At 42.5% G+C, this 20,959-nt stretch overlaps 1 protein-coding gene and 1 pseudogene across 1 annotated transcript; both read right to left on the bottom strand.

The window, feature by feature from the left end:
* Positions 1 to 192: 192 nt before the first annotated feature.
* On the bottom strand, positions 193 to 1,289 carry LOC128583277 (probable G-protein coupled receptor 82; annotated as a pseudogene).
* Positions 1,290 to 17,618: 16,329 nt separating this feature from the next.
* Positions 17,619 to 19,046, bottom strand: LOC128584047 (contactin-4-like). Its single transcript, XM_053588892.1, has one exon. The coding sequence runs from the start codon at positions 18,848 to 18,850 to the stop codon at positions 17,633 to 17,635; it is 1,218 nt and encodes a 405-aa protein (XP_053444867.1). The 5' UTR covers positions 18,851 to 19,046; the 3' UTR covers positions 17,619 to 17,632.
* Between the last annotated feature and the right edge of the window lie 1,913 nt (positions 19,047 to 20,959).

Genomic DNA, 20,959 nt, shown 5'->3' with positions numbered 1-20,959 from the left:
AACTTGCGCTATAAGTAGAACTGTAAATTGAGTTCTATGAATATTTATTTTTTTTAAAAACAAAGATGTTTTCTTGGTGCCTGTTGTCAATGAAGCTGGCATGTTAATGATGTAGTTTATTTGGTGCTCCTAATAGTCATCTGAACACTTTTCTGTTTTGTGGTGTTTTCCATTCAAAAGTCAACCATATAGTTATATACATGGTGAATTAGACTTTGTGAAGAGATTATATAGTGTCTTCTTAAACGGTTTGTCTAATAAAAGAAATATAATAGGGTCTGTGCTACTTCTTGCTGAAGCAAGACATGGGAGGACATTTTTGGTTTCTAGTAATTCAATTGCTGACAGCCCTCTCTTTGGTGTAGAATATAAAAAATATGGCTCAAGGAGTAATGCACGGGCCCCATATACCGGAGGTGGTGGGTTCAAACCCGGCCCTAGCAAAAACTGCAAAAATAAATAAATAAATTAATTAATTAAATAAAATAAAAATAAAAATACCATATGGAAGGAAACTAACTATTAGTAAATCTGGAAGACCAAAAGGTGTCTTTTCACAGAACTGTAAGTCTAATCTTTCTCCCTGATGGACATACAAGTCCTTATTTTTCTCAAATGGCTGACAAAAGAGTAGTATGATGTTAGTGCTACTAAAAATGAAAATCCAATAAATGTGGTCCCAATGAGACCTGCGATCTGAGAAGTCTTGGCTCCTTGTTCCATCTGCCGATTATAGCACAGACCCTCCTCTCCTTCTGTAGCCTCAACAACCGAGTAGTATACAATACTTGGAATAATTATGCCCAGTGAAAAACCCCATATATAAATGCATAGTTTTCTAGCAAAGTTGGGCTAGTGAAATTCTTTCCATAAATGGCCATGAAATATTTTTTCATAGCACGAAGTGGCCTCTTGCAGAGTCTTTTTTCATTAAGGTAGTGGCTTATGGCAGTCCAACTTAAAACTAAGAGGCTGACAGACACACTCACATGCATGGATAGAGTTCCCCCCAAACTGACCACTCTACATTGTACAGATTTATATTCCCACTGGGAACCTTTCAGAAAGTAGAGCCCCATGAAAGGCATAGCGCTGTACACAAGCAAGTCTGCAGTCACGAGGCGTGCCAGGTAGATGCGTGTTGATGTTTTCTTGCCTATTTTTGCTAAAAACATCCATTGAGAGAGCGAGTTTCCAAGGAGACCAACAATACAAAGGAAGATGTAAATGACTGGTAAAGCCAGGGAAGAGATCATGGATGCTTGAATACATATTGAGTTGTTATGCATTTATATTTGATTTTCTTGGACTTGGCCACAGGATCTTTTCTGATTATAATTGTCCATTTGAACTAAAAGTAAAAATTACTTATTGGGGTGGATAATCCCTTTATCTGTAGGAGGAGTTTATGCCAACTAAGGTTATTGTTCAGGGTAGTGGTGCCAAATTTCAGATTTAAGATTCTCTAATCTTCACTCTTGAATATCCTTAGTCAATGTAAATAAATTTTTGCATGACACCAACGGATGAAGAGGGTCCAGCCACTTCCTGTCAGCCAATATGCAGAGATGAGACGAGAATCGGTCCACCAAACTTCATTTGTCAGAAGGCGGGGGATTCAGGAGAACTGTGAGAGTAGCCTCTCCGAGGCTGGTCTGTTCTTCCATTTCCACAATCACAGTTTTACACCTTCATGGGTTTATTATATAGAATATAGCGTGCACTCTAGGTGCACCATGCTCCAGGGACCTTCATATGCACAGCTATCCAGAAACTCTCCCAACCCCGTCCTTAGGGGTTTTATGGAGACTTCATTACCTAGCCAAGATTGATGGAAGCCATTGGCCATAGGTAATTCATATCCGTCTTTTTCAAGAAGTAAAGGAGTTCAACAAACTTTCTCTGAACAACAGTCCCCTGCTTATCATGGATAAATGGCAACTACTTTCTACCCTATTATCTTTTGATTATTTGGTATTTACCTCTGTTTTTCTATGTATCTCTGAGTTACATGCTTATATCGTTTAATTCTTTTGCTTTCAGGATAATATCCACGCCCTCAATTGTGTCTGCTGTTATTTCTTTTTTTGTTTTTGTTTGTTTGTTTGTTTTGAGACAGAGTCTCACTGTGTTGACCCCAGTAGAGTGCTATGGTGTCACAGCTCACAGCAACCTCAAATTCTTGAGCTCAAGTGGTTCTCTCTCCTCAGCCTCCCGAGTAGCCGGGATTACAGGCACCTGTCACAATGTCTGGCTATCTTTAGAGATGAGGTCTCGCTCTAGCTCAGGCTGGTCTTAAACTGGTGAGCTCAGGCGGTTGGCCCTCCTCCGGGATTACAGGCACCTGCTGTTATTTCTTCTGTTCACAGCTTTTTGTGTTTCTTCAATAGGAAGTCGCTTGTCTTTTTTCCAATTCTAACAAATGTCTCCATCATTACGTCTCTCATTTTCCCTTATCAGACCTATAGTGAGTTTTCTTATTCTATCCTCTATGTCTTTTAACCTCTCTTATGTATGTCTTTTTTTAGGATATAAAAGTCTAAGTTTATTTTATATTAGAGAAGAAATTATTTTATATTAGAGACGGGGGTTGGGGGAAGATGAGAAAAGGGAAAGAAGGCTTTTACATGGTTATTTCTTGTGTAATCTTAGGGATATGCCCTGTACCTTTGGCAGCACAATCTTCCTGTTCACAATTCTCAGTTTAGTGAATCCTAACCTGCTACCCACCAACTGACCCTGACTTCTGCCTAAGAGGTGGTACAATGTTCTTTAGTTTCAAAGAATGTATTTTTAAAATTCTATTTATTGGGCAGCGCCTGTGGCTCAGTCGGTAGGGTGCCGGCCCCATATACCGAGGGTGGCAGATTCAAACCCGGCCCCAGCCAAACTGCAACCAAAAAATAGCCAGGCGTTGTGGTGGGTGCCTGTAGTCCCAGCTGCTTGGGAGGCTGAGGCAAGAGAATCACTTAAGCCCAGGAGTTGGAGGTTGCTGTGAGCTATGTGAGGGCATGGCACTCTACCAAGGGCCATAAAGTGAGACTCTGTCTCTACAAAAAAAAAGAAAAAAAAATTTATATTTATTTCAACTTTTTAAAAATTTCCATTTATTTCAACTCTGTTTCCTTTCTCTATCATGTTCTGATAATTATGGTTTCCATTCATGGAGGATTATCCTTCTTGTCTATTTTTTTTTTTTTAATTCTGAGCCATTAGGGAATTATCACTTAGGATTCTTACATCATGTGAATATGAGGTCAGACAATTAAGTTTTCCAATTCATCCCAGAAAAAGTGCTACATACCTCATTGCTGAATATAACTACAGAACTGGGGGAACACTTCAAGGTGATCACAATGATATTCAGCAACAAGGTATGTAGCACTTTTTCTAGAATGAGTTTGTGAACTTAATTGCCTGACCTTGTAGAGTTCATTTGGACCCACATCCATATTTGGTAAAGACTTCAGGTTCTATTTTTTTTTTTTTTTCTGAGACAAAGTCTTGCTCTGTCACCCAGGCCTGAATGCAGTAGTGTCATCAGAATGCACAGCAACCTCCTGGGCTCCAGCAATTCTCCTGCCTCAGCCTCCAGGATAGCTGGGACTATAAGTATGCATCATCATGCCAGTTAAGTTTTTTATTTTTTGTAGAGATGGAGTCCGCTCTTGCTCAGGCTGGTCTCATACTGGAGACCTCAAGCAATCTTCCTTCCTTAGCCTCCCAGAGTGCTAGGATTACAGGGATGAGCCACCACCCCATCCAGACTGCAGGTTCTGAGTTCTTATTAAAGGTGTTTTTCTGGCTTGGTGCTCATAGGACAGTGGTTATGGTGCCAGCCACATACACTGAGGCTGGCAGGTTCGAACCCCACCCGGGCCAGCTAAAGAACAACAATGACAAATGCAATAAAAAACAGCCAGGCATTGTGGCGGGCACCTGTAGTCCCAGCTACGCAGAAGGCTGAGGCAGGAGAATCACCTAAGCCCAATGGTTGGAGGTTGCTGTGAGTTGTGACACCATGGCACTCTACTGAGGGTGACATAGTGAGACTCTGTCTCAAAAAAAGAAAAAAAGGTGTTTTTCTTAGCCCAGAGCTCTAGATCAAAACAGGATTTCTTCTTTGACTCTTCCCTGTGCCTGGGCCAATGGGCAGAGCTTCCCTGGTCTCCTTTCATGGAAGTGGGAACCTGCCGGGGTCCTGGCTTTATGGTAGAGTCTCATGTCTAGCCACCTCCCCAGGCTTACCATGCTCCCAGCCTCTGGGACCTCTGTTCATGTCTAATCCCCACCATGTGCCACGATAGTGGCAGTTCATGTGCTTACCATGCTGGCTACATGTGCGTACTTTATTTACGGAATCCAAGAATCCTTTTCTCTTTCCAAGCTTGGCTATGTCTTTAACTTTCTTTGGTTAATTTTTTTTTCAAGTATTTCTATGTGTTTGAAGCAGGAAGGGGCCTGAATTAAATTCAGTGTTCAGTGACTCTATATTGGATTTTTAAATACCTGGGTTTCAAACAAGGGAGACCTTTCTTTGCTTGTGCATAAGGAAGTGTCTTGGCTGGGTACAGTGGCTCATGCCTGTTACCCCAGCACTTTGGGAGGCCAAGGCAGGAGGATGACTTAAGGCCAGGAGTTAGAGGCTACAGTGTGCTATCATTGCTCTACTGTACTCTGGCCTGGTGACACTCTGGTGTCAAGGTCAGACCCCATCTCTTAAAAAAATTGTTCCCTATGTAAATCATATCTCATCTGCAGACTATTTTCTTTTTATTTTTTAGACAGAGTCTCACTGCAGACCATAAAGACTAAGAAAATCTTAAGAGCATTCAGAAACTGAAGATACTGGCTGGGCACAGTGACTCATGCCTGTACTTTGGTAGGCTGAGGTGGAAAGAGCACCTGAGGTCAAGAGTTCAAGACCAGCCTGAGTAACAAAATGAGGCTCCATCTCGCCAAAAATAGAAAAATTAGCCAGGTGTGGTGGCGTGTACCTGTAGTGTCAGCTACTCAGTAGGCTGAGGAAGATCATTTGAGCCCAGGAATTTAAAATTGCAGTGAGCTATGATCATGCCACTGCTTTCATGATCAAGCAACAGAGTGAGATGCTGTTGGAAAGGGAAAGACAGGAAGGGGAAAAGGAAGAAAGGAAAGATATTACCTTCACATGTTGACAAGAATACTGATGCCAAGAATGGAGAAAAAAATGCTAACCCAGAAGTCTATATCTACCTTGTTAAAAGAAAATCATTAGACAAATGAAATTGAACAGAGTTTATTTGAACAAAGAATGATTCATGAGTTGGGCATCACTCAGAACCAGAAGAGGTTTGGAGAGGACCATCCAAAAAGTGAGCAGAGAATATTTATAGTGGGAAAGGGAAGTAGAGTACAGAAATAGCTTCACTGGTTACAACTACACACTTGCCTTATTTGGACATGCCTGAAAACTTGGCAGCCTGTGATTGGCTGGAGCTCAGCTGCTTGTGATTGGCTGAGACTCATCTATCTATTATAAAAAAGATATGCAAGTACTTGAGTTATGCTGCATACTTGTTTCTTTAACAAGCTACACTATCACGCAGCTCCCTTTCAGACTAAAATAGGGCTTACCACTCTCATACCCCTACTGAAAAATAATTTGCAAAAAATATGTTCTTTGGGAAGGATATATGTTTCTGAAGGAAGGAAATGCAAGAGGTTGTAAACAGCAAAGACCTGGGACCATGTGGGTAAATATAAATGTGCACTAACTGTAAAAAGCAACAATAGGATGTTTCAGAGGGGGATAGAGATCATGGTTAACTCTACAGCAGCACTATCTGATAGAAACTAAGTTAAAACACAGTTGTATTTTAAAAATTTTTAGTAGCCATATTAAAAAGTAAAAAGAAAGAGGTTAAATTAATTTTAATAATGACTCTGGTTTGACTATCTCCTTTGAAACTCATGTCAAACTTTCATTGCCATTGTAACAGTATTAAGGGGTAAGACCTTTACAAGGCGAGTAGGCCATGAGGACTCTACCCTCATGAATGGATTAATGTTGTCATCACAGGAGTAGGATCCTGATAAAAGGATAAGTTTGGCCCCATTTTACTCTCAGTTTCACAGAGTCATTTGCCACGTGACACCTTCTGCCATGAGATGAACCTCACTAGATGTCAGCATCAAGTTCTTGGACTTCCCAGCTTCTAGAACTGTAAGCCAAATAAATTTATTCTCTTTAAAAATACCCCAATCTGTGGTGGTGTGTTGTAGCAATAGAAAATGGACTAAGGCAACCACTAACTCAATATGTACAAAATGTTATCATTTCCAACATATAATCAATTTCGATTATATGGGAAATAGGCTTTGAAGTCTCTTCTCTTATAAATCTAAAACATCAACATTGGCAAGGATGTGAGGAAATGATCAGCTCACACACTGCTGGCAGGAGTGAACAGCAGTACAGCCTTTTTTGGAGGCCAATTTGGCAGAATCCATCAAAATTTCAACATGAGCTTTTTTGCCCAGTAATGTTTCTTCTGAGAATTTGTCCTCCAGGCAACCTCATGAGGCTCATGGGGCACTGGGATTTTCGCTGATTTGTAGTTTGTGAAGGTGAAAAAGATGGAACAATTGAAATGGCATGAAGTGGAAGATTCACTGGATTATGATGAATCCACGTCATGAAATAATGTGCAGTCTTTCAAAAGCATAAGCTAGATTTATTTTTTTAAATCTTTTTATTCTTGAGATAGTGTACACAAATTTAATCTAGTACTTCATGAATTTCTGAGTTGTAGGAAATACTTTTTTGTTGTTGTTGCAATTTGGCCGGGGGCCGGGTTTGAACCTACCGCCCTTGGTATATGGGGCCGGTGCTCTACTCACTGAGCCACAGGAGCCGCCCCCATAAGCTAGATTTATATATAATGACATGAAGAGGCCCCCTAAATATGTTAAGTGGAAAAATCAAGCTATAGAATACCATCACTGAAAACGGCAGAGTAAGGGCTTCTAAAAACTTGCAGCATTGAAGCCATAAACCAACTTGGGCAATCCTCAGCAAAGACTGGGAGAATTACTGGACCCAGGAGGTTAAGCAGATATCTCCCTAATCATTAGCTGAGGCTAAGCTACTGGCCACACATGGCAAAGAACACGGAATTTACAAAATTTGTTACCAACTGGTGAGACACGGTGGCTCACAGTTGTAATCCTAACACTCTGGAAGGCCGAGGCAGGTGGGTTGCTTGAGCTCAGGAGTTCAAGACCAGCCTGAACAACAGCAAGACCCCTTCTGTAGTTAAAATAGAAAAACGAGCTGGGCGTCATGGTGGGCATCTGTAGCCCCATTTACTCATGAGGCTGAGGCAAGTGGATCGCTTGACCCAAGAGTTTGTGGTTGCTGTGAGCTCTGATGCCATGGCATTCCAGCCAGGGTGACAGAGTAAGACTCTGTCTCAAAACAAAGAAACAGAAAAGTCCCCAAACAAACTACTACTGCAACAAAGAGCAAAACAACAAACAGTGGAAGTGGCAAGAATCTGACTTCCAGAGTTGTCACATTTTATTATGCAAATATTTGTTGTCTAGTTTTCAACAAAAAATTATGAGATACAAAAGGAAAAAAAGGAAATGTATGGGAAATGTATGGTCCATACATGAAGGCAGGGGCAGGAATCCATCAATGCGAATTGTCTCTGAGGAAGTCCAGATATTGAACTTAGTAGATTTTAAATCAGTGATTTTAAATATTTTCAAAAAATGTAAGGAAACAAATATACAAAAAGATGCGCAACATCACAAATCATTAGGGAAATGAAAATTATCCTATTCCATTAGGATAGTTACTTAAAAAAAAAAGGAAAGAAAAACAGAATAACAAGTGTTGATAAGGATATGGAGGAGAAACCGTGTGTGCAGTTGGCAGGAGTGTAAATGGTGCAACCTGTATGGAGAACAGCGAGGCAGTTCTCATAAAATTAAAAACAGTAAAACTATGATATGATGCAGTAATTCTATTTCTCTACACCCATATTCAAAAGATTTGAAAACAGGGTATCCATGAGCCCGTTGCTCATTGTTGTTCATAGCGGCATTATTCACAACAACCAAGATGTGAAAATGACCTAAAAATCCCTGATGGATGAATGTGTCAACAAAATGTGATATATACTCATGATGGAGTATTATTCAGCCTCAGAAAGGGAGGAAACCCCGTCACATGCTACAACATGGATGTGCCTAGAGGACGTTGTGTTAAGTGGAGAGAAGCCATTCACCAAAAGACAAATGCTGTCTGAGTCTATTTACATGAGGTATAGCATATGTATCTACAGGTGTCAAGTTCACAGAAAGAGAAAGTAGAAGAGTGGTGACCAGGGGATGGGCGAGAGGGAAAAGGGAGTTGTTGTTTAATGGGTGTAGAGTTTCAGTTTTGTGAGATGAAAAACTTCTGGAGATGTACTACACAGGACTGTGTATAGACTTAACTCTTGAACTGTACACTTAAAAATGGTTACGATGGTAAATGTTATGTCATATGTTTTTTACTACAACTTTAAAAGTTTTCAATAAACAACAGGGAATAAAGTACTGAGGTGTGCTACAACACGGATGAATTTTGAAAATAGTATGTTAAGTGCAAGAAGCCAGAAACAAAAGATCACATATTGTCTGATTCAATGTGCATGAAATACCCAGCACTGGCAGATCCATAGAGACAGTAAGTTAGTGGCTGCCAAGGGCTGGGGGAGGGTGGTAATGAAGAGTGACTGCTGTGGATGTGGGGTTTTCTGGGGGGAGGGGGGAAGTGATGCTAATGTTCTAGGATTACATAATAATATAATTACACAATCTTATAAACATACAAGCCCCCACTAAATTGTATACTTAAAACAGTTTTTTAAAAAAGCAATTCACTTGGCTCGGCACCAGTAGCTAAGCGGTTAGACCATATGCACTGGGGCTGATGGGTTTGAACCCAGCCTGGGCCTGCTAACCAACAATGACAACTGCAACAAAAAATAGCTGGGCACTGAGGAAAACATCTGTAGTCCCAGCTACTTGGGAGTCTGAGGCAAGAGAATCACTGAAGGTCAAGAGTTTGAGGTTGCTGTGAGCTGTGATGCTAAGGCACTCTACCAAGGGCAACAAAGTAAGACTTTGTCTCAAAAAAAAAAAAAGAGCAATTCACTTAAAAAGATATAATGTGTGACCTCATTTATGTTTTTTAAAAAATCCATATGTTTATGTGCCATGTATAATGCACATATATTTAAACACACATCTGGAAGGATACACAACAAACTGTTAACAGGAGTATTTTTTAGGGTGAGATGAAAAATGTAGGAATATTTGTCATGTGGACTTTAATTTCTCATAAGCTACTTGCACAATTTTTAAGTTATATTTTCACAAAATTTCCTTTTAATACAATTAACATATGACTTTTTTTTTTTTTTTTTATAGAGACAGAGTCTCACTGTACCACCCTCGGGTAGGGTGCCGTGGCGTCACAGGGCTCACAGCAACCCCCAACTCTTGGGCTTACGTGATTCTCTTGCCTCAGCCTCCCAAGCAGCTGGGACTACAGGCGCCCGCCACAGAGCCCGGCTATTTTTTTGTTGTTGTTGCAGTTTGGCCGGGGCTAGGTTTGAACCCGCCACCCTCGGCATATGGGGCCGGCGCCCTACTCACTGAGCCACAGGTGCCGCCCAACATATGACTTTTTAATTGAGTAGCAAAAATGAATATTAAATGCCAGGGTGGGGGAGCAAACCAAAGCATGGTGATTATCTGATATATGAGATATAGGGAAAAATTATAAGGAAGGCATAAATTATTCTGTACATCACAAATGGCATGATGATATTTATTCAGTTCTGTTTCTTTGCCAGGTGCTAAGCTAAGCATCTCATAGGCTTTGTCTCATATAAGCTTCTCAACCCTGTCCTGAACCCTGGTGAGGAGCGGAGGTATCATTTCCATTTGACAATTGAGGAAAGTGGGGCTCAAAGAGATAAGTCGCCCAGATGGTGCAGCTTAAAGCAGTGGGCTAGAGATATAAATCCAAGTGTGTTTGAAACCAGAACCCAGGACTTTCTCCTTATGATCAGAAAGGATTGGAATGCAGATTGGGAAACGAAGCGTGAGAAAGTGACTAAATCACTAAGGAGATAAATGTTCAAGGCCAGAACACTTCAAGCCTGTCTGTGACACATTATGCGAACTTACGTGAAGGTCCTCAGTAAAGACGGCCCCAAAAGGACAGGCTGTACCCCAGGGGTGGGGAAGACAAGCAACTCCTAAGAAGACCAGATATCTCCTGGAAAGGAAACAAATGAACTGATTCCCAAGGAGATGGTTTCGGGCAAATAAGAACCACCAGCAAAGTTCTAGTGCTTTGCGAATGAGAGTTGCCAAAATAAAACCATTCCTGAGTGTTACATTCGGTGTCTCCTCCATCTGCTTCTCTTGGCATCAAAACTTCATTTGTTCACTTGACCATTTACTGAATATCTACTATATATCAAGCCCTGTGCTGGACCCCGGGGGCACAAAAATGAATGAGACACTGTCTATTCCTTGGAGAGGACCCAGGCTGGAGGAGAAAGGTCGACATATCAGGAGATTATTACAGCTCATAGTGGCAGGGTTGTGATATACATTTTTACATAGGAGAGGGGCCCCTATACACCCGAGAAGATGTGACACCTTGAACTGGAAGAATTCCACAGAATGAGCCAACCGAAGAAAGAAGTTGAGGAAGGAGATGAGTGTGAATTTCATGAGCGCAAGGCTGTGCTGTGTTTTGTGTCCCATTATCACTCCAGTATCTGGTTCAGTGTGTGGCTCCAGTGAAGACAGTAGGAGCAGTGGGGAGTGGATGGACTCCCGGGCTGTAGTGGGAGAAGTGAACAAAGAGTGCACATCTCTGATAGACATTTAGCAATAAACAAATCTACTGAAAAATGAAATTTCACGTTCCTTGCAATTTTGCCTCTTGGAGGTCGCATTTATAAAAATACGATTTTGTTGTCTTTTTGAACTGCACTGTCGATTATAAAATTGGAACACAACTTGCTTTCCCCAGACGTCCTCTGTCCCAGGAGCACACACAGCTGGTGCTCTTGCCTCCTGGAACCCTCCTGAGAACCAGGAACGCTGAGGCACAGAACATGTCACAAAGTCCGTGAAGGAGTGGGTGCTCTGCTCACCCAGGGCTTAGGTACCCTTACTTTCCCTTTCCATAGAGTTCTCCTAAGTTTGGTCATTGGGATGTGAAAGCTGAGTATACATAAAGCAGAAAATTGACAAGAGAAGGAAGCATAATTACATTAATAATTGCCAATTATTGGTCGTCTCCTGCCTGCTGGCAGCTTTTAACGACCCATTTCCCCAAGAAAGGGACACTCAGAGAAGGGAAAAATAACTCCTCTAGGGACACACAGAAACATCAGCAAACCTGACAGGAGGACACAAACCTGTGCTCAGTGTCTCACCCCAGGGGGAATAAACAAAAATGTGGATTGACTGTGGCAACTAAGAAACAGCGGTCTGGGGCCACTTTATGCGGCAGAGAAGGGTCCTCTAAATCTGCCTGGCTCCCACAGCACAGAACAGAGCCAGTGTTCTCATACAAAAGTTCATTTCTTGAATTATCGTAAGAAAAGAAAGCTTTGTGTCCCCTGTGCTCAGGAAACTATGTGATACATTTTAGAAACATCAAAATTGGACAAGCGGGTGAGTCCTGGCTTTCCCCGTAATCTGTGACCTTGAGCAAGCTTGGACACTATTCCTCCTCTGGAAGGTGAAGGCTATTGGTTGAGTCAACAATCTCTGAAATTCTTGGTGTTCCATGAAGCTTGGACCAACTATTATCTCTTCCATGACCTTGACTGTGGAACTCAGATTCTATTCAGGGCTGAGAGCGCCACCTGGTGATTCAGCTTGTAAGTGACATTTTTTTCACTCATCCTGGCGCAGGCCAACCTGATTTACAATTCCACTTTAGGCCTGCAGGATTTTTCTTTTTTTTTTTGAGACAAGAATCTCACATTGTCGCCCTTGGTAGAGTACTGCGACGTCACAGCTCACAGCAACTCAAACTCTTGGGCTTAAGCGATGAATATTAAAAGCTGGGGTGGAGGAGCAAACCAAATAATTAGCATGGTAATTATCTGATATATGAGATATAGGGAAAAATTATAAAGAAGGCATACATTATTCTGTACATCACAAATGGCATGATGATATTTATTCAATTCTGTCTCTTTGCCAGGTGCTAAGCTAAGCATCTCATAGGCTTTGTCTCATATAAGCTTCTCAACCCTGTCCTGAACCCTGGTGAGGAGCAGAGGTATCATTTCCATTTGACAATTGAGGAAAGTGGAGCTCAAACAGATAAGTCCCCCAGGCTGGGACTCAGGCACCCACCCCAACGCCTGGCTATTTTTAGAGATGAGGATCTCACTCTGGCTCAGCTGGTCTTGAACATGTGAGTTCAGGCGAGCCACCCTCCTTACCCTCCCAGAGTGCTAGTATTACAGATGTGAGCCACTGTGCCTGGCCTCGGGATTGTTTTGTTTGTTTGTTTGTTTTCACTTCTTGAAATTGCTTTTAAAATGTCGTGACTATCAAGAATGGAAAAGCAAGTATCCAGCGTACTCGATACAATGTGAAGCCAGTAGATGATCTAATACGTGCCCACATAAGAGAAAAACTTCAGTTCAAGTTGGGGGGAGGAGAAAGGAGAGAAGGTGGGAGAGGAGATGAGGGAGAGGAGATGAGGGAGAGTGTAACAGGCACAATGTAAGGGTACGTGACCCAGCTCTGGGAGGCAGGGACGCAACCACAACTGGGACTCTACCTAACAACGCAAACATTGGAACCTGTTTGTACCCTCACATTAATCTGAAATTTTTTTAAAAACCACAAAAAATTAATTAATTATTTAAAAAGTGTTGTGAATAAGAGCATTTTCCTGGGAGCAGGGTATATAGATTTATCACAAGGTTTTTTGTTTTGTTTTGTTTTTTATCACAAGGTTCTTAAACTTCTCACCCTGAGCCTGAACCCAAGTTTAAGAACCACTGGTTGATACAGGTTTGTTTGGTTTTGGTTTGATTTCTTTGTTTGTTTTTGAAACAAGGTCTCCCTCATCACTCAGGTTGAAGTGCAGTGGCAGAATCATAGCTCACTGCAGCCTCAAATTCCTGGGCTTAAGAGGTCCTCCTACTTCCTTCTCCCTAGTACCTGAGACTATAGGTAAGTGCCACCACATCCAGCTGAGAACCACCACTTTAGGGAAATGTTAGGCTCAGGCCAGAGGTCATTCATTCTATAAACATAGGATTAAGGCTGTGACTTTATTTGGAAAGTTATTTCACTTCCATGAGACTCATCTTCCTCATTTGTAAAAGGTAGATAAGAATAGTACCTACTTAAGTGAGAGGTTTGCTCAGAGGATGGAAGAACTCGTTCCATGGGCGGTGTGCCTGCCAAGAGCACACGCTCAGTAGTACCAAGGAACTTTCCCAACATCTTACAGGAAGTCAGCCATCAGCTGGAAAAGCCAGCCAGGATGCAAGTAGTACCATGCCTGTTTAATGCTGTCTCCACCAGTTTAGCAAGACTAAGTTCCCAACACATTTGTTTTTGAGAAATGGGACAGAACTTTTACAGGGACAGGAGGCAAGACTTAAACAATGAGCAAGTGTTGGGACCCTAAGAGTTGGTAATTCCTAACTACACAACCACAGTAGTTTGCCTGAAATCATTGAAACAAGGGAAAATAATGGCATAAAATAGGTGTACTACTTGACTGAATGCCAGGCAGGTGCCTTGGAATAAAGAGAGCCCACTTTAAATAAAAATAAGCATTGCTGGGCGGTGCCTGTGGCTCAGTGAGTAGGGCGCCGGCCCTATATGCCGAGGGTGGCGGGTTCAAATCCAGCCCCGGCCAAACTGCAACCAAAAAGTAGCCCGGCGTTGTGGCGGGCGCCTGTAGTCCCAGCTACTCGGGAGGCTGAGGCAAGAGAATCGCTTAAGCCCAGGAGTTGGAGGTTGCTGTGAGCAGTGTGATGCCATGGCACTCTACCGAGGGCCATAAAGTGAGACTCTGTCTCTACAAAAAAAAAAATAAAAATAAGCATTGCTGTGAGCTGTGATGTCACAGCACCCTGCTGCCTAGGGTGACAAAGTGAGACAGAATCTCACAAAAAATACGTAAGTAAATAAAGAGAGGCATGAGGTTTTTTTATATGCCATGCTGTTCACAGTAGGGCAAGCAAGGGAAACAGAAACAATTTCTTTCCAGAAGAATGAAGTGGAATGATGGGTAGGGCACGAAGGAATCCAGGAAAGAGGGACCCCAGGTACTATGAGTCACATAGTGGCTTAAATATTTACTGAATATCCATCAACAGGTGAATGGATAAACAAAGTGTGCCGTCTCTACACAATGGAGTATAATTTACCCACAAAAAGAAAGGAAACACGGATAGAAGCTACCATGTAGATGAACCTTGAAAACATTGTGCCAGAGGAAAGAAGCCAGGCAAAACATATTGTTTGATTCCATTTATATAAAATGTTCAGACTAAGGCTGGGTGTGGTGGCTCACACCTATTATCCTAGGATTCTGGGAGGCCAAGGCGGGTAGACTGCCTGAGCTCAGGCGTTCAAGACCAGCCTGAGAAAGAGCCAGACCCCATCTCTAAAACTAGCTGGCCATTGTGCCATAGTCCCAGCTACTTGGGAGGCAAGAGAATCACTTGAGCCCAAGAGTTTGAGGTTGCTGTAAGCTGTGAAGCCACAGTACTTTACCAACGGTGACAAAGTGAGACTCTGTCTCAATCAATCATATACCAATAAAATAAAATGTTCAGACTAGCCAAATCTATAGAGATAGAAAGAAAGTAGGTTAGTGATTTCTGGGGGCTAGGGAGGGTAGGGAAATTGAGGGTGTATATTTTAGTTGGTTTCTGTTGCCATAACAGTATACCATAGACTGGGTAATTTATAAAGAAAAGAAATTTATGTAACTCATGGTTCTGGAGTCTGGCAAGTCCAAGGGCATGGTCTGGCCTCTGGTAAGTGCCTTCTGGCTACATCAGAACATGATAAAGGGTAAGAGAGGCAAAGAGAGCTGCTTTTATAACAAACCCACTCCCCTGACAGCAACATTAACCTGTTCATGAGGGTGGAGGGATTAAGTTTCCAACACGTGAACTTTTGAAGGACATATTCAAACCATAGCCAGGTGATAGCTAAAGGGTATGGGGTTTCTTCTTGGGGTGATGAAAATTAAATTGATAGTGGTGATGGTTATATCACTATACTAAAAGCCATTGCATTGTACACTTTATTTTTATATATATATATATATATATATATAGTTTTTTGAGACAGAGTCATACTTTGTCACCTTGGGTAGAGTGCCCTGGCTTCATAGCTCACCATAACCTGTCTCCTCTTGGGCTCAAGTAATCCTCTGGCCTCAGCTCCCGAGTAGCTGGGACTACAGAAACCCACCACAACACCCAGGTAGGAATTGTACACTTTAAATGAATGAATGTTATGGTATGTGAATTATATCTCAATAAAGCAAAAAGGTTGTTATCCAAAACACTTTTATGGCCAGATGTGGTGGTTCATGCACTCTGGGAGCTTTAGGAGGGAGGACCACTGGAGCTCAGGAGTTTAAGAACAGCCTGTGTGGGCGGTGCCTGTGTCTCACTGGGTAGGGTGCTGGCCCCATACACCAAGGGTGGCGGGCTTGAACCCGGCCCCATCCAAATTGCAACAAAAAAATAGCCGGGTGTTGTGGCAGGCACCTGTAGTCCCAGCTACTCTGGAGGCTGAGGCAAGAGAATCACCTAAGCCCAGGAGTTAGAGGTTGCTGTGAACTGTGATGCTGGGGCACTCTACCAAAGGCGATAAAGTGAGACTGTGTCTCTAAAAAAAAAAAAAAAAAAAATAGCCTGAGCAAAAGAAGACCCTGTTTCTACACAAAATAGAAAAGTTAGCTGGGTGTGGTGGCATGCACAAGTAGTCCCAGCTACTCTGGAGGCTGAGGCAGGAGGATCACTTGAACCCAGGAGTTTGAGGTTACACTGCATCCTAGCTAAAGGGACAGAGTGATACTGTATCTCAAAAGAAAAAAAAATGCACAAAAACCCCTTAACTCAAACTTTTATTGAATTTTACACATCTGGATAATCACAATTGATAGATCCTTTTTTGTTACATAAAGTTTGAAAACACAAGTGGCAATAGTTGTGTGAGATTCCAACAGGTGAATGTTAAGTAACCAGTAAAAACTGTTCATCTCCAGCAGTGTGAGACTGTAGTTCCAGCTCTTGGGAGGAGGATTGCTTGAGCCCAGGAGTTAGAGGCGCAGTGAGCTATGATCACACCACTGCCCTCCAGCTTGGGTGACAGAGGCCCTGTCTCTAAAAACAAATAGACAAGAACCTGTACTCTCCAGAAGCTGGTGACACTGGTTTTCCCTGGAGAAGAGGACTGGGGATTTGGGGATGGGACGCCAAAATAGCTTACTTTCAGATACTATTTCATTATAAAATTGCTTAGTTTTGTTTGATTCACTTTCTTGTTTACAGATATTAATGAAGAACTGCTCTCTGTCCCACACAAGTATCTTTTTTTTTTTTTTTTTTTGTAGAGACAGAGTCTCACTGTACCGCCCTCGGGTAGAGTGCCGTGGCGTCACATGGCTCACAGCAACCTCTAACTCCTGGGCTTCCGCGATTCTCTTGCCTCAGCCTCCCTAGTAGCTGGGACTACAGGCGCCCGCCACAACGCCCGGCTATTTTTTTTTTGTTGTTGCAGTTTGACCGGGGCTGGGTTTGAACCCGCCACCCTCGGCATGTGGGGCCGGCGCCCTACTCGCTGAGCCACAGGCGCCGCCCCTTTTTTTTTTTTTTTTTTTTTTGAGACAGAGTCTCACTTTGTCACCCTTGGTAGAGTGCTGTGGTGTCACAGTTCACAGCAACCTCAAATTCTTGGGCTCAAGTGATTCTCTTGCCTCAGCCTCCCAAGTAGCTGGCACCACAGGTGCCTGACACAATGCTCAGGCTATTTTTAGAGGTGGGGGTCTCTCTGTGGCTCAGGCTGGTCTTGAACCTGTGAGCTCAGGCAATCTACCTGCCTCGGCCTCCCAGAGTGCTGGGATTACAGGTATGAGCCACTGTGCCCAGCACATGTATTGCTTTCTATGCTGCATTAAAAAAAAATTAACTATGGTGAAATACACATATTACAAAATTTATATTTTAGCCATTTTAAAGCATACAATCCTGTGGCATTAAGTACATTCGTTGTGCAACCATCACCACCATCTGTCCCCAGAACTTTTTATTGTGCAAAACTGAAACTCTGGACCTATTAAACACCAACTCCCCACTCTCCTGTGCCCCCGACTCCTGGCAACCACCATCCTATAATGCTTTCTGTCTCTAGAAATTTGACTACTATAGGGGCCTCACATAAATGAAATCATGTAATATTTGTCTTTTTGTGACTGGCTTATTTCATTTTATTTTTTATTTATTTATTTTTTTTTTTTTTAGTGATTTAAAGAGCTTTTATTTATTTATTTCTTTTCTTTCCAGTATTAAGACTCACCTATAACATTAAGCTCTGCACTGGAAAAGATAATTCCGTGTTTATTCTCTGCCACACACTGATACATGCCAGCATCGGACAGATTCACTATTGTTATGTTGAGTGTTCCTTGCTCAATTTGAATTCTGTCCCGAGTTAGCAGTGGTTCACCATTTTTTAGCCATCTGTACGTAGGCTTGGGCCTTCCATTCGCTTTGCATTCCCAAAAGACATTTTCTTCCATGGCCACATGGATATCACTTATTTTTTGAATCCAATTAGGTTGCGCATAAAAAGTTAGCTGTCCCCTTGCTACATTCTTCCCTCTGGAATTTTCAGCCACACATTCATATAAACCAGCATCTTCCTGCTGAAAATTAGGAATTTCGAGAATCCCATTGGACTTGTGTCTTCTGGCTTTCCTTGCTATCGGCTTGCTATCAGCTCTTCTCCAGGTAATAGTCGGTACTGGGTTTCCTAAAGCAAAACATTCCAGCTTCACCGTTGCTCCTTTTGCAGTCGGGACTGTTTCTGGAAACTGTACTTCTATTTTTGGCTCATATTCACCCATCACTCCATCATTTCTCAGTATTAGGGGTGTGGGTGGTCCCAGAACCTTGTGGTTTGTTACTGTGTTGGTAACCACACAGGTATAATTCCCAACATCTGATTTTTCTACTTTGGCAATGTACAGGTTCCCAGTCTCTTGAGAAACAAACCGGCGATTATCCTGATAGGAAGGGTATTCATTGAAGATCCACGCATAGCTCAGCTCTCCAGAATGAGGTGGCGGTCCGCACAGGAGTACCATTCCCTGACCTCGACGGACAGACACAGTGCTTCTTGTTCTTGTTTTAAAGTTTTCAAGATAAGCAAACTGAAGCTTTGCTTCTCTGCTGACAATTGTTCCAAAGGAGTTTGTTGCTATGCACTGGTATGTTCCAGCATCTTGGGTTTTATTGGGGTTACTGATCAACAAGCTGCCTTCAACAACACTGTAGCGGAAATCCATACCAATGTCAACATCTGTTCCATTTAACTTCCACCTGATATGAGGTTTTGGATTCCCTTTAACTTCACAACTGAGCTTCACTTTTTTCTCCTCAGAATCCAAAGGGAACATTACATTACTTGGCTCTTGAATAAAAATCGGGCCATGCAGTGTGTTGTCATCTGCAAGGCACAACATGAATGACTGCAGTACCAGCAGTTCCCATGGCAACCCCATCTTCAGTTTCCGAGGTCAAAGGAGTTTCAAGTCCAATAACAAGTGAACAGAATTGCTGCTTCTTTTAAGTTTTGTACAACCTTTAATCTTTCAGGGCAGCTCTTGGAATCACATATTATGGAGTTGCTATATGTTAATGAGTCCTCAGCACCTGAGCACCGGGCCAGGGAGAGCCTCTGGCGCGGCACCCGCACAGTCGGAGGGTCCCAGTGTTGTGGCGAAAGCTACCTACTTGCGACCAATCCCGGTGTTCAACCCAGTGCTCTGTCTAGTGCGGCGCTCCCCTCCCCTCCTGGAGCTCGCGGCGGCTCAAAACCCGGCGCGCCGGAGTTCAGGCTGCCGGCTCCTCAGCCGCGGGGAGGGGGACACACGTGGGGACGCCTATTTCATTTTAGCATAATGCCCCCAAGGTTCATCTGGATTTTTTTTTAACCATTAGGAACTTTTATTACTTTTTCAGTTAAAAAGGCTACTTAGATGTCAAAAACAAATCATTAAGGAAAATCACAACTTTATATATACATATGCTTATAACAAAGTTAAGGAAAAAGCAGGAATCAAAATTTTGTGTAAAACGTAATCAAAACTTTGTAAACAAAAGTCACATTCAGAACTCAGCAAAAAAATGACTAGACGTTTCTAGCAAGGACAGTGATTATTTCTAGATGAGTTATAGTTACATTTTATTTTTAAATTTTCGGTATGTTCATTTTTTGTAAAAAATCATGTTATGTTTGTAATCAGGATTAAAAAACATGTTATATAAGAAATAGGTTAAGTCAACTTCAGGTAAGAGCAACTTCAGGTAAACACTGCTGAAGTTAAACATTCACGTAACATTCAGGTAAACATTTGTCATATAAGAAGCATTTGTTATATAAGAAGCTCCATCTCAGCTTTCTTAGGATAGTCCTGATTTTCCTACATCCCTATCTCCACAAATTAAATACACTGCAGTGGCCATTCCACATGTCCCAATTTGGTGTTGGGAAAATAACATTTGTCTTGGCCAACAAATGCATTCAGTAGGTGGGTGTGAGATTAAAGAACAGAAGAGCGATCAAAGATCGTTTTCCACCTGAGTCATCTGCCCAGGTCCCAGCAGCTCTTATCACCGGGGATCTCGTTTATACCTTTCCCAGTCAAAGATTTCCCATCTTGGAGTTTTCGCACTGGAGCAAAGAGGGGCTGTTCCAACGGTACAGGTATAGAGAATGGATTTGTGTCTAGTCTGGTACCTTCACAGCCGTAGGAGCTATTTACACCATGGAAATTGGCAAACACTAGAAATTACCCACCACCACTGCCACCACCATCCAGAGACTCTGTGGTTAAACACATACCATTGCACTGCTGGGTTACTCTCATCTGTTTTAGCAGGCAGTTCATCCACCTCTTTCTAGCCCCTGGTTGCCTATTTCTCAGGGAACTAGATGTCATTTCCCCAATCCCTCTGCAAGTGGCACTTCACCTTCTAGGGTTGGATCTGCCTTCCAAGTCCCATGTGGTTCTTTGCTGCCCAGAGACACTAAACTTCACTAGTCTGGATAGGAGATGGTGGGACTCTAGTCAAAAATAGTAGACTCATTCCATGACTCTTCATTTTTCAGTCTCATCCTGCCAGCTTTTTTTTTCCTTTTTTCAGTGACAAAGTCTCTTAGGCTCAAGTGATTCTCCTGCCTCTGCCTCCTGCTGGGATTACAGTCATGAGCCACCATGCCTGGCACTTTGCCAGATTTCAGGAACCTTTTTGTTACAGCATCCATACCCTGATTCTTTCTCCTGCGTGGAAGGCACATGGGAGGTGGAGGAAAGTGATGTTATTGTTAAGGTTTTACAGGTTTCCTGCTCCATAGAACAAACCAGGCTGACTTTGTCCCTGTACCTTCAGGTACCAGCCTGGGGTCTCAGGCCCATCCAAAGGGGAACAGGTAAGATTTGGTCATCCATCTTTTAGTTCCTCTGGAAGGGAAGCACCTGAAGCTGGGCCTCAGGGGCAGACTTCTACCAAAGTTGTTCCCTACTGACCCTTTTGGAATCTCCCATGTTGAGCCAAGAAGCAAGTTGTTGCTAAGAAACCTTTCCAAATGACCTCTAGGGAAGGGACAG

Source organism: Nycticebus coucang, chromosome 4 (assembly GCF_027406575.1).
Source record: "Nycticebus coucang isolate mNycCou1 chromosome 4, mNycCou1.pri, whole genome shotgun sequence".
Lineage (NCBI taxonomy): Eukaryota > Metazoa > Chordata > Mammalia > Primates > Lorisidae > Nycticebus > Nycticebus coucang.
This window is presented reverse-complemented; position numbering and strand designations above follow the sequence as displayed.